Below are 12,884 nucleotides of genomic sequence, written 5' to 3'. Positions count from 1 at the left end.
ACTCACGTACTTAATACAATAAAACAAACTAGATGCAGGGCTGTAAAAGTTTTTTGTTTTATTAACGAAAATGCAAGATTATCAAAAATTGTCACCAAGAGTAACAGTATTCTTATTACTATGTTAACTGTTTAATGAATTATAATGCACACAAGCCTTTTTAATAATGTACCACACATTAGGGCTGTCTTGATAACAATAAAATGACTTTTTTTCCCCTGAAGACATTATTCATATAATGTGTGACTAGCAAAAACTTGCACTGAGCTGCATGTTGCCTTGCAAAAGAAACGACAGGACGATTTTTTGGGACGCAGTATCCCGGTCTTACCCAAATTTCACAGGCCACACATTTAATTTAAAACTTGTTTCCTGCTTTTAAGTAGATCACTACATCTGGTGCTTTCAAAGTGGCAGAAGACATTTCTACATCTGGAATCAAGTGCAAGAACAGACACACTGATCTGAACAAGCTTAACTGCTCATGAAGGCACGGTGAGTTATTTATTTAACTCCTCATGGAGCCAGACGGGCGATCAGAGCATCCATCAGCTCCTGCTTCTTGGTCCCTGTGGTGCGAACCCCAAACTGCTTACAGGCCTCCTTCAGTACGGGCACGGTCAGCTTTGCCAGAGTGCCGTTCTGAACGTGGGCCCGCAGCTCGTCTTCTGGCACCTCCACTTTGGGCTTCTTCTCAGCTCCGCCTCCTGTATCAGCTGCCAGTTAATTCATGGAGAAAGCTTTCAGTCGAAAGAATGATCTGATTTTGATTATACCATAACACGAAAATGACCACAGCAGCCAGTGACGCATTTCAAAAATCCTCAGTGCTGATCAATGAACTTGACCAAAGCATATACTGTGTGTAAGCGCAGAACATTTCAAACTAAGATACAGTTAAAAAAAAACTATTTCGCTCAGCAAGTTCCTGTTATGGCTCCTGCTCTGACCTGTTTTGCGTTTGGCAGCTGGTTTGCTCTCAGGGTTGTAGTCGGCAGGGTAGACCAGATCTTTAAACTCCTGAACCAAAGGACCCAGACGGTTGTCAATCTGGTCCACCTTTGGCACTGAGAAAGACAGACAGGTACAGGTAGTGTTAGTCAAAGGAACAAGAAGTTGCTGTACCAGCCACAAGGTGTTTGTCTGCATCTTACTGATGAGGTCCTCTATGTCCTCTGGAGCCACCATATCCAGAGCCAAGGCCTCCAGGTTCCTGTACTGCTGCTGGATGACTGGATTCTCAAAAGCATCACTCCTGCATTCCATATCAAAGAATGAAAACATGTAGCAGAAAGAAACCAATTAGCGGCCATTCAATTATTTAGTCTACTATGTAAATTATTTTTTTTTCTCCAGAATTTGATATAACTACATTATTTCTTTCTTCCAAAAAATTTTAGACAATCCAAACTAAGATCTCTGTAAAATACTTAACGTGTGCAGCTACCTGTATTTGAAGCGGAGCTTGGAGACGATCTCCTTCATCTTGTCCACCTGTCTTTGTGAGGCTGTTGGGCACTGTGGACGATCCACAGTCCTTATGTCATCAGCGTATGGCAGATAGATGACGTGGAAACCTGAGACAGGCACGAGAGACAACATGTTGCCATCAGGCTCCTGTACAATACAATTAACTAGACTGTAACATATTAGTCTAGCTTGCTTTTACTGTTTTTTAAAAAGACAGAAATGGAAAAATACAGTTGTAAAAATTGCAGGAGGAGCTACAGTTTATTAGCCTCCTTTGCTGAGTCCAGCAGTGTATCACCTGGAGGTGAAATCTGTACTTTCCCCGTCAATCTGCTCTTGCTGAGGCACCAGGGCCACAAATCGTGGCGGGTAGTTTCGGCGAGAGACGCAGCGGCACAATGCGAACACGTTTTTCTCGATACACTTTGTCAACAAAGCAGAGAACAGACATGCGCTACCTGAGGTGGAAAACACAGGATATATTAGAGCTCGGCAAACAGAGAGGATGCTGTGGGACACTTGATACTAAGGTTTTAATATTGCTTCATATTAGTTTTGAAGTAATTCAGACACAGACAAACAAACATTGATACCTTTCACCTCGTCCTCCTCAGGATAGAGGAAGACAGCAGGGCGGATGTGGTGGTGACGTTTGAGCTTATCCATCGGTTTGAATCCGATCAGAAACATTCCAGGATCTTCAAACTTCTTGATGGCGTCCACCTCGTCCTTCTCCAGCACTATCTGTTTCTTACCATACACCTGTAGCAAGGAACAAACAAGTAAAAAAGAGCAACAACAAAATTACAGAATAAAATCAATGATAATCACTGAAATTTATGTTGATCAGCAATTAAATTCAGCAAAAAAAAGATTTGGAGTTGATACATACTTCTATTCAGATGTTTAAATTCGGATGTATTACCGGTTAGCTATTATAAAACCTGACTTAACATGTACGGTAAATATGAAAATCTAAGCACAGTTTTATGAAACAACCAAACCACAATGAGCATACATTAAGTGTGCTCTTACCTGGGCTTTCTTTATCTCACTGGGCAGCAGCAGGCTGCCAGTCTGAGTGTGGAAGGTTCGGGTTTTGCTGCGGACTGGCTCGTTGGTTTCCCTGTAAAGTCTGATGGGAGCTGGTTTCCGAGCTGTCACGGCAGTTGCATATATTCCCACAGCTACATTTATGCCCTCACCAAGACACAGACTCAACCTAAAGATGGTAGAGAGGGATGGATCGTGCGATAAATAGTAGAGAGGAGGTGATGAAAAGACACAAAGATGAACCACAAAGAACCAAGAAAGGAAATACACAGGGTCCTTAATACAAAAGCAAAAAGAAGATACAAGACTAAACTCTGTCTGGAAATGGAAATGTGTCACTCTCTCTACCTGGCAATAGTTCTCTTCCTCTGCTCCTTGGCCCGCACCCTCTTCTGGAGGTCCTCCAGTTTGTCGCAAGGCTCCAGCTGCAGCCCCAACTCGCTCTCATCCTCAGGTGGACTTATAATGTCACGAAAGAATGGCGCCACATCGAAGCCACCCGGTTTCATCAGATGCATTAAATCAATGATGACACCTTAGAGAGAAGGAGTAAGTCTTATGAGTCCATGACATACAGGCTAACAACATTAAAAGCTAATTTGCAGGCAAACAGCAAAGTTCCTAAGGGCAGCTATGAGCTTGAATCCAAAACAGCATTATTACAGATTTCGTGAAAGAAGAGCAGTGTTTGCTGAAGACACACCGGTCTCTTTAAGGTCCCCAGCCTTTGTGCGAGCCTGTCGGTCTTTCGCACTGTCTCCCCCGTGTGGATCATCCCTGCAGGTGAAGATCATGAGCCGCTTGTGTGAGAGGCGCAGCTTGATGTCACTGTAGAGGTTGGCGCAGCACCACAGGGCGTCGCCAAATGACGTCTCCCCATTGCCCATGGTCTTCGCCGCTAGTTGGGCACCTTTTTCCCCCGCAGAGCGTCCACGTCCTGCACTCGCTTTGCACCTGCGGAAAATGAGGGAGCAGACAGAAAAATGTCAGCAGAAAGTTTAAGACAAACAAAATGAATACATTACAGGCAGGGGCGCCGAAAAGGGGGGGTAAAGGAGACGGATTCTAGGGGCCCATGATGGAGGGGGGCCCAGAGAGGCCCCTAATGATGATGAAATTATAATACAGAAAAAATAATGACACTAAGTTATTAACTAACATATAATCACACATGTTTTATTTTATGGTAATGATAGTCAAAAATACCATTAAAATGCATAATTGTATGTAAAATAGCATCAAAACATTTTGCCGCTGTGTTGGGGGCCCTGTAAAGATTCTTTTCATGGGGCCCAAAATCCCTAGCGGCGCCCCTGATTACAGGCATTAAAACATGTGCACAAGAACTGTGCCCACATTTGTGTTTGCAGGAAAACAAAAGCCACTCTGATGAAGTGTAATCATGTGTTAGTTGAAAAAGTGCAGCGTCTCACCAGGTTCATCTAGGTCGTGGTACACGTAGACATGCTTGAATGAGTTCCTGGGATTTTTGCTCTGCTCTGTGCCGTAGAAAACCAACGCCATCAGATCCCTGTAACTGCTAATGATCTTACTAGCGTACACACTGCGCACAACCTACAAGGACAGAACACAGACACTTGCTGTCATGAGACTCAAGCCAAATCTGAGAATAAAAACCACCAATGAGGCCGATATTACTGAGATAAAGTAGCTTCTCTTATGTTTTCCGTCAAAATAATTGATTATAAATAAAAATTGGATGATTTACTCCTAAAAGGGCCATTCCAACTACACAGTCTCAACCTATACATACTAATCGAGATAATTCCAGCACATTTACATCAATTCCAACAAAGACAAAGCAAATCAAAATAAAGATAGTTGGCCATCTTACCTGCATGGTCATGTCAAAGTTTGAGGGCTGTCCGTCTTCTCCTTTGATGAACATTTCCTTAGAGGCATCAACCAAGAAGACCAAACTGTCTCTCCCTGTGATCTTGTAATCTCCTACCAAAGACAGAGGGACAGATTGAGACAGTGCCTTACTTGTTGGTATCAAATGCTATCCGATTAATTTAAACTTGTGTGTTAAATTACATATTATTAAATGTAGATTGCAACATAAAGATAAAAAGGTGGAGTAAAAATCCAGAAGAGAGGAATAATGAAAGCTTACAGTCTTGCATTATTTACACTTCAAATGTAGTATGAAGTAATACAGAGGCTTTCATCTCACCTCCAGATTGCTCTCCCTCCTCTTGCTCTTCTTCGTCATCTTCATTATGGTAGTAGGCCTTCCACTCTGCCATTCGTGCTGCTCCTGGTCCTGTCAAAGGACAACAACAGGAAACTAAATACTTTTGCAACATACGATGTTTAAACTGTGTAGTACAAGATCATTTATTAAGCAAAATACGAAAGGGGTGCTAATTTAATCAGAAAACAACAACTATGCAAATGTCAACGCGAACCATTCATTAGGTTTAATTCAGATATGATTAATATCTAGTAATTAATGTTAACAACTTCATCCAGAACACGTCAGATAGCTTAGCTTGTAATTAGCCACTATTCGCTTAATTAGTATTTTGGGGGTCGCTTAGTTAACACATATATCTATCTATCTAATCATGCACACACATTATAAGGACTAAACACATTAAAACGATAACCTGAAGATATATAAAGTTATTGTATGAACATACAGTCACTCGACGTGCTCTGTTTCTCTACTATCCACAAGTCCGGACTAGTTTCAATGGCTGGCGCGTTCAGGTACGTGAACGAGCACGCTGGAGAGCGGACGGAACGGCTCGTCGTCTATTGGACGCTTGTCTGCCAATCTGACCAATCCGAGTGAAGTAGGCGACGCTGACCAATCCGAGTGAAGTATACGACACTGACCAATCCGAGTGAAGTAGGCGACGCTGACCAATCCGAGTGAAGTAGGCGGCACAGACCAATCCGAGTGACGTAGGTGACGCTGACCAATCCGAGTGACACTGACCAATAGTGACGACACTGACCAATCCGAGTGAAGTAGGCGACACTGACCAATCCGAGTGAAGTATACGACACTGACCAATCCGAGTGAAGTAGGCGGGACTGTGTTTGCGGAGCGGCTCGACACCGGAAGAGATCCCCCGGTCGCCATGCGAAAGCCCTTTTCTGACAGTCATGTTATTGTTTACAGATAGACAGTGACACAGCACTAGTTGTCAGCACCCGGCAACTTTGGCCTGTTATTAGGAGATTTATTTTTGCTACAGTATTATTTATTTATTTCATGTGAAATAGTTTGTAGCCTTTGTTTATATCTAAAACAGTTCCACGTTCAACTTTTTATTTACGTTTTGTTGATTTGGTGAGCTAGAAAGCCGGCCAGCTCTCGGTGGATCTTTGTACTAGGTTAGCTGCAGTTGTCATGGACCAAACCGACTCTTACCCAGTGAAACTGTACATTTACGACATGTCCAGAGGCATGGCCCGACAGCTGAGTCCTGTCATGCTGGGTGAGTTTTTCACGTTTCACCTGATGCTTTACTTCACTTAAGCCGTAGACAGTTGCCTGGTCCGGTGTGAGAAACCAGGAGAGACCGGGGATGCTACTCAGGCCTGAGCTATGACTTTATTTTTGCCAAGTAGTAAGACTGGAATCAATCTATTCTGATTAAATATGTTTTTATCATCACAGGGAGACAGCTTGACGGGGTATGGTAAGTAGACTTGTTTTGTAGAAGTTCTCACTAAAGATCCTGTGATGTGTCGTTAATTACTTTTATTGGCTTGGTTTTATTAGAACATGGTGTTTTGGTATTTTATAGGCATACTGCTATTGTGGTCCATGGAAAGGAGTTCTTCTTTGTGGGAGAAGGCATCAACAATTGTCCACCTGTAAGAATCAGCATCATCCTTTTCTCAAGTACTAAGCACATAATATATAAAATCATTGGCACTGCTATACAGGAAAATGCAAATACTTAGAAAGTAATGGATCAAGAAGTGCTTGTCAAAGTGCTTGGAAAAAGGTATTCTGAAGTGTATATGTGTGTGTTGCATTCTAGGGTGGCACCCCCTTGGGTGAGCCTGACTCCATAGTGGACCTGGGCTCCACTGAGGTGCCTGAAGAGTTATTTATGGAGTACCTGGTTTCACTGGCAGAGTCCTCATACAGGTAAGGACTCAGACTCATCATACAGATTTAAATCCCATTGACTTAGACTGCTAATTAACACGTTTTAATACCAACCCATAGTTTGGAAGTAGGCTACAATATGTTTTTAGAAGGTATTTCATTACAATATGAGACACCCTCATCTTACTTCAAATTACTTAATCAGCAATTTACAAGTGAAGAAACACAAACAGTTGTGAGGCAAATGCAATGCTGCTGCGCTAACCCTCAATCCTCTGTACTTTACCTTCAGAGCATTTAAAGAAGGGGTGTTTGAAAATAACGACACACTTGAGTAACACAATATTATCTTTTGTGATGCTGTATAGATTACATGCAAAGATTTGTGGATGACCGAGGTTCATTTTGTGTTGTGTTTACACCCTCGACCACCAGATGACAGTGTTGTAATCTATCTTCAGCCATTTGACTCTTCCATTCCATTGTAACAACGTAAACTGAGACAGAAAGTAGCAAAAGGTGCAGTATAATGAGTTGTATCATGATACATATTGTATAAGCAGATTATTGCCAATGCACAGCCCTAAATTAAATTCTCATACTTCTCAATCCTTCGTGTTATCTCTCCGCCCAAAAAGTTGCTATCTTGTCTTTTCCTGCTGTTCACCCGCCCTGATCTCCACCCTGTTTGGCCTCTCGGGCTTCTCTCTCAATTTATGTCTCTTCTCTCTCTTCTTCCTTCTCTGGGTGCACAGTGGTGACAAGTACAACTTGTTTGAGCACAACTGCAACACTTTCAGCAACGAGGTGGCTCAGTTCCTCACAGGGAAAAAGATCCCATCGTACATCACAGACCTTCCATCTGAATTTCTATCCACGTGAGTCAATAAGCCCCATAAAGGTGCTCTTACATCAACAGTGCTCATCTTATTTTCTGTAATTATTATTAAAATGTATCTCTGCTTATGCTGATGTTGTCACAATAATAGAAATTATGAATTTGTAACATATATTTAATACCTATAAAATTGATACCATTATGAGTCCAAACCAAAGCCAATCAACAAAGTAATTCAGAACTTAGTTGCAACTTTTGCACAGTTTTGTCGCCATCTTTGGTGGACTTGGGATCTGTTCAGGACAAGATGTTCATTAAAATGCTATAAGGTTTTGTAATCTAATGCATTCTTCCAACAACCCAATCAAAAACACCATAAAACTCTTATGCACACATTTTATGTTCATTTTATTGATTGGCACATTTCTTGTGAATGCCTTGCCAATCATAAATAACAAAAAAAATGTAAGTAGGGGAATAAAACTGACACAGAAGGGTTTAATAGAGTTTGAAATTGTTGATGAAAATGTCGAACATCTTCAATATATACAGGTGTGAATCCCTTAGAGTCCCTCCTCACGGACATATATCGTTTTTTTAGAAGAGCTGGAGTAAAAGTGAAAGTAGAAGAGGCAAGTTGGAAATAGTATAGGAAAATAGTTTATTGCATTACATCACCCCAAATTAAGCCTGAAATGCACTGAACATACCAGATTGACGAAGTCTTGTGTGAGAAGGTGGATTTTTTTCTTTGATGGGTTCCACTCATACCTCCCTGAGGATGTAACACTCGGACAATATAGCGTTATCGCGCTTCACAACATTTATGAAATATTAATATTACAGAGCAGTCCCTTGCAATAGTACTAAAGTAAAATTTAAATTGTAGTCATTGTGACACTGACTTTTGTGTGTTATATGTATCTTTCTCTCTCTGATATTCTCAAACGAAAGACTCTGTTCTTGTGCTCAATTTATTTACTTCCCCCCTCCCCCCTCCCCCTTGCCAAGCTCAGATACTGTCATTTGTTCAGACTTTCTTTAGTCCCTTTGATTTCAGTGTAACAGTACTGTCTGCTGTGTTTCCTCTTTAGACCTTTTGGCCAGGCTCTCCGTCCATTTCTGGATTCCATCGTCATAAATCCTGGAGGCAACAACATAACTGGACAGCGATAGACAGGGCTGTGCATTTTAAAGAAGAAATACTTTTATATAAGGGTTTGGGTGACAGTGGGACACTCGGCATCAGCCACCAACCACACCCTGATCACATCTCTGCCCGTGGTTGACAGGTTAATCTTTTCTATAAGTCACTTTTCCAATTAACCAGTCATCATTTGAATGGTCTTCTCTTTTCCGTTTCTGTATGTTCTACACATCAGTCTTTTGAAGCTGTGCCAACCAATGGGGCCAGGGGACTAAAACCAGTATATTTCTTGTCTGGGTGAAAACCTTGGTGCAGTTACAAGTTTGTGTGTGTTCATAAAGTCATAGTACTTCTCCTGGTTTAAATAACTCATTATCATCCAGTACCTAAAGTGATAGTCTGGTTGGTTTGAAGTGGTTTTGTATTAGATACTTATTCATAGTCATTGTGTTACCTTTGGGATGTGATGACTGCCGTCTACAGCAGGTATAACACTGACTATGTATAATTAAGTCATATGACCCCACTTCAGAAGACCCAAACTATCGCTTTAAATTGCTATTTAATTGGCAAAATTCATCCTTCCCTGCACTGGTAATCTGGAGAGGCTTTTTAAATCTATATTTTCAGTTAATAAAGTGTTTTATTATGGCAGTCTATTATGAAGAGTGTTTTCCGATCAGATGACCAGTACAGAAATGTATTCACTTGTACAGAATCAGGTATTAGAAGATGACAATACCAGAGTAATTTTTAGCTGCTTAAAGCTATACAGTTTCATAAAAAAATATTTCTATCATATTTTCTCAAACTGTCACTATATCCTGACAGAAGTACATGAGACAGATAATCTGTAAAAAAAAAAAAACAGGTTCCTCTGCCTCCTCTTAGGGCCCCTAATGGCATTTGCAAGATACCATCGCGCCTCAAGAAAAGCATCCAATCAGAGCGAAGGAGCCCCTAATGCAGTGTCAATCACTGCTCGCAAAGCTCGTGTACTTTGATCAAACTGTCAGACTAGGAAAGCTGATCAAAAATGGATCAAGATTCTGGTACTGTTTTGCCTATTTCTTGCATCAAATGTTTATTTATTTTTTCACAGTTTATCCGTCTCATGTATTACTGTCAGGATAAAGTGAAAGTTTTAGCAAATACGACAAAAAGTTACCAAACCTTACCAACTGTTGCTTTAAAAAGATAACAGAACTTGGTATATAATCAGCTCCTACCTTACTAGCACTACACCAGTAAAGCCTGACTAATCCTAACATGGCTAATCCCCTCATCACTTCACAGCCTTGTGGTCATTCACACATTGACAATTTTTCTAACCAAGCATATCTGGGTTTCAGAGTTGAGAGCCGCAAAGTTGCAGCCATAGAAATAGATTGTACATGAAACTATTTCCAGTGATCATTTGGCTAGTACAAAAGAAAAAGGGGATTTTTGTAAGTTGTTATGGTGACAACAAATGTCAGAGGGGCCATGCAGTGTGGTCACAGCTCTCTGGGAAGAGACCGGACGCAGCTCTGGAGATGGATGGCTTTGTAGTTTCGTTAGGTAGCTCGTCCTTCTCTGGACCGATGGGGAGAAACGCGCAGGGACCGGACTGTTTGGCTAAGTTTCTGTTACCAGTGTAGCATTAAGACATGGCGGAATTAGGAAGCTAGCTAACTAGCCAGCTGTCCAACAAGTTAGCTCGCTAATTCCACCATGCTTTGATGCTACACTGGTTAAAGTTCCAGAAAATGAGCCGAACCGACTCCTCATTCATCATGATAGCAACATGCTCGCCTACGCTGTGTGGATGAGTCAGTTAGCCTGACTCGCTATGCTTTGTAATGTTTCTACTCCACTGCAAAATCTCACCTTAGTGAATCTTCAACTCGTTAGTCTGTTTTGTTAGCCTGCTACAACACTTGCCATAGCAACGGTACACATAAAAGTGGCCGCTGCTCTTACCATCCTGCTACACTGATTCAAATGGGAATGTCCGTTTTACACCCATTTCTATGGGTGCGCCATATTTTTCCCGCAAGCCATTTAGAGCAGAGGGCACTAAAATCGAGTATTTCAGACAGCGGGTGAATACATGAATGTTCAAACACAGTATGAGAAAAATAACTTGTTTTTGTTTAACATTAAAGAATGTAATCATGTTCTAGTGGTAACCCAAAACATAAGTATGAACCTGAAAATGTACCCTTTAACACAATTCTCATAATATCTCTTTATTAACTGATTATTTTTCTTCTTCCTGGATCTGTATCATAATACATGTAATATTACCTGCAATCCTAATAATTCCTCTTTTAAATGTTCATTTTTTGTTTTAGATTTTTTGCTTTTGTGGTCATTAATATGTCAGGACTGCACTCCAAGAGCACAGCCAGAGGTAGTGATAGTTAAAAGGAAGGAAACCACTCTCAGTGAAACTGTTCTGCTGGCCTGTGATTGTGTTCAGTGTTGTAGAAAATACAGTTTGACCAAATTTTGATGTTTAGCTTAGTGTACGCATGTGTAACTTCTGATATGCTTGCTTCAGTCAGGAACATCTAATGATCACAAAGCAAAGGATTGTGTATGTGTTTTTTTTATTTTTTAAATACAGAACCAATCACTTGTACATCTTTCAGTTGCTACACTTGCCCAGAATTTGTTCATAGACTTAGAATTTGTTTATAAAGATACTTTTACATATCCAGCCATTGTGCCTGATAGCACTGAATATTGAAGTTTTGTATAGTTTGTATTTACAGGTCTTAATGATATGTACAGCAGGTGTTATGCAAACAGCCACTTACCTGCATTACTGCGAAACCATTAATCCCTCCTTAAAGTAAAACAAATTCCATCAGTGTCATTCTCATTTCAGGACAGTTTCCTTGGAATTATAATTTGTTATATTGAATATATATATTAAATAAATATTATTTAAGTTGTTGCTCTTACACTTACTTAATATTCCTTACATTTTGTCTGCAAGTTGTTAAAAAGTATTAAATTGTCTTGGATGTCATTTTACATCTTCAAGGCCTGTTAAGTCTGTAATTCTCATAAATTTGACTGTAAAAGGTCTTAACTTTTATTAAAATATTTATTCTGAAAACGGCCCATCACTATTCTTACATTTTAACAGTGCAATATATGCAAAGGATAATAATGTGAGTTATTATAGGATTAGGAGCACCCTGCCATTAGATTGGTGGAAATATATTTCTACCAATCTAATTATGCCACCCCAACTAGAAATGCTTTGGGTTCATGTAGTATCAGAAATGGCCACATGGGGGCACTGTAGAGTCACTGCAGCGGTGGCAGCTAATTAATGCCTTGATGCATCAATCTGTGTTTACATTTGAATGATGGATTGGTGAATTGGTGGTTACTAGGTCATGTTTGTGAATGTTGCTGCTTCAAATCCCAGCTGGAAAAATATTGCAGCTGTACTGTAACTTCTGTCATTTACCGCCAACTATTCAAGAGGAGCTGTGGCTGACAGTGAAACAGCATCAATGCCCTCTTGTCAGGTGTTAACTTTATATTATAGCACTGTTAACGCTTAACAAGAGTTGGTAAAAGTGAGCTCAAATTGGATCATAAAGCCATATTGAGTTGTTATGATGTTTTGCTGTTTATTTCATCCAACAAAGAATTACTGGCTCCTGACAAGCTGTCATTAAGTTTTTGGCTGCAGGGAGTTTTGTCTCTGCAATGTGTTGAGTATTTAGCTGACCCAATTAATGTTCCTGTTGCTTGTTGGAGTGCTTTGCTCCATAAGACATTTCTTTGGCAAAAACACAAGTCAAACCAAAGCATTGTATTGATTTTACAATCTTTAATGTTTCATATCATCAAAAGTGGCATTAGTTGCTGCACAATCCCCTGGAAAGAACATTTATAGAACATTTTGGGTATAAATTAGCTGTTTTGTTGTAATAAGAAGAACAGGTACATACAGTATATACACTTTTTTGCTACATACCATACATCACATCAATACACTTTGGATTTACTTGGCTTTCATACTTGTATTTATACATTTATCAGCTCGGTTCTCTTCTATATTCTTTTGTTAAACAGATACTATAAGGTACTCCAAGACCATAACCTGAAGTGGTTCATAGTGCCAAAGTGGAAAGAATTCCCTCCTTTCTCTTGGTGCAAATGACCAATTATACTGCAGTTAAACAGCGACAGCCCAGTATCTGCACCCAGCACTATGAACCTGAAAATGAACCTGAAAATGTACCCTTTAACACAATTCTCATAATATCTCT

At 40.3% G+C, this 12,884-nt stretch overlaps 2 protein-coding genes across 2 annotated transcripts; one reads left to right on the top strand and one right to left on the bottom strand.

Annotated features, from left to right (window-relative positions):
• Positions 1-14: 14 nt before the first annotated feature.
• Positions 15-5,301, bottom strand: xrcc6 (X-ray repair complementing defective repair in Chinese hamster cells 6). Its single transcript, XM_054598935.1, is given in 15 exon segments — positions 15-716; positions 951-1,067; positions 1,155-1,255; positions 1,448-1,577; positions 1,769-1,791; positions 1,793-1,928; positions 2,064-2,232; positions 2,506-2,692; positions 2,872-3,058; positions 3,227-3,445; positions 3,448-3,477; positions 3,957-4,098; positions 4,379-4,491; positions 4,721-4,810; positions 5,190-5,301. Coding segments are annotated over 14 exon segments (1,827 nt in total). The 5' UTR covers positions 4,794-4,810; positions 5,190-5,301; the 3' UTR covers positions 15-516.
• A 343-nt stretch (positions 5,302-5,644) lies between these two features.
• On the top strand, positions 5,645-11,547 carry LOC129091223 (desumoylating isopeptidase 1-like). Its single transcript, XM_054598757.1, has 6 exons — positions 5,645-5,996; positions 6,179-6,200; positions 6,309-6,378; positions 6,549-6,658; positions 7,375-7,497; positions 8,552-11,547. The coding sequence occupies exons 1-6, from the start codon at positions 5,909-5,911 to the stop codon at positions 8,631-8,633; spliced, it is 495 nt and encodes a 164-aa protein (XP_054454732.1). The 5' UTR covers positions 5,645-5,908; the 3' UTR covers positions 8,634-11,547.
• Positions 11,548-12,884: the final 1,337 nt, after the last annotated feature.

This window comes from Anoplopoma fimbria, chromosome 5, assembly GCF_027596085.1.
Source record: "Anoplopoma fimbria isolate UVic2021 breed Golden Eagle Sablefish chromosome 5, Afim_UVic_2022, whole genome shotgun sequence".
Classification (NCBI taxonomy): Eukaryota; Metazoa; Chordata; class Actinopteri; order Perciformes; family Anoplopomatidae; genus Anoplopoma; species Anoplopoma fimbria.
Note: the sequence above shows the minus strand (reverse complement) of the source record. Positions and strands in the feature narration are given on the sequence as shown.

Excerpts from the sequence above, each read along its gene's own strand:
- LOC129091223 (XM_054598757.1), top strand. The coding sequence starts at position 5,909 with ATGGACCAAACCGACTCTTACCCAGTGAAACTGTACATTTACGACATG. Across the intron at positions 5,997-6,178 it reads GCTGAGTCCTGTCATGCTGG|GGAGACAGCTTGACGGGGTA; the intron begins GTGAGTTTTTCA and ends TTATCATCACAG. Across the intron at positions 6,379-6,548 it reads GCATCAACAATTGTCCACCT|GGTGGCACCCCCTTGGGTGA; the intron begins GTAAGAATCAGC and ends GTTGCATTCTAG.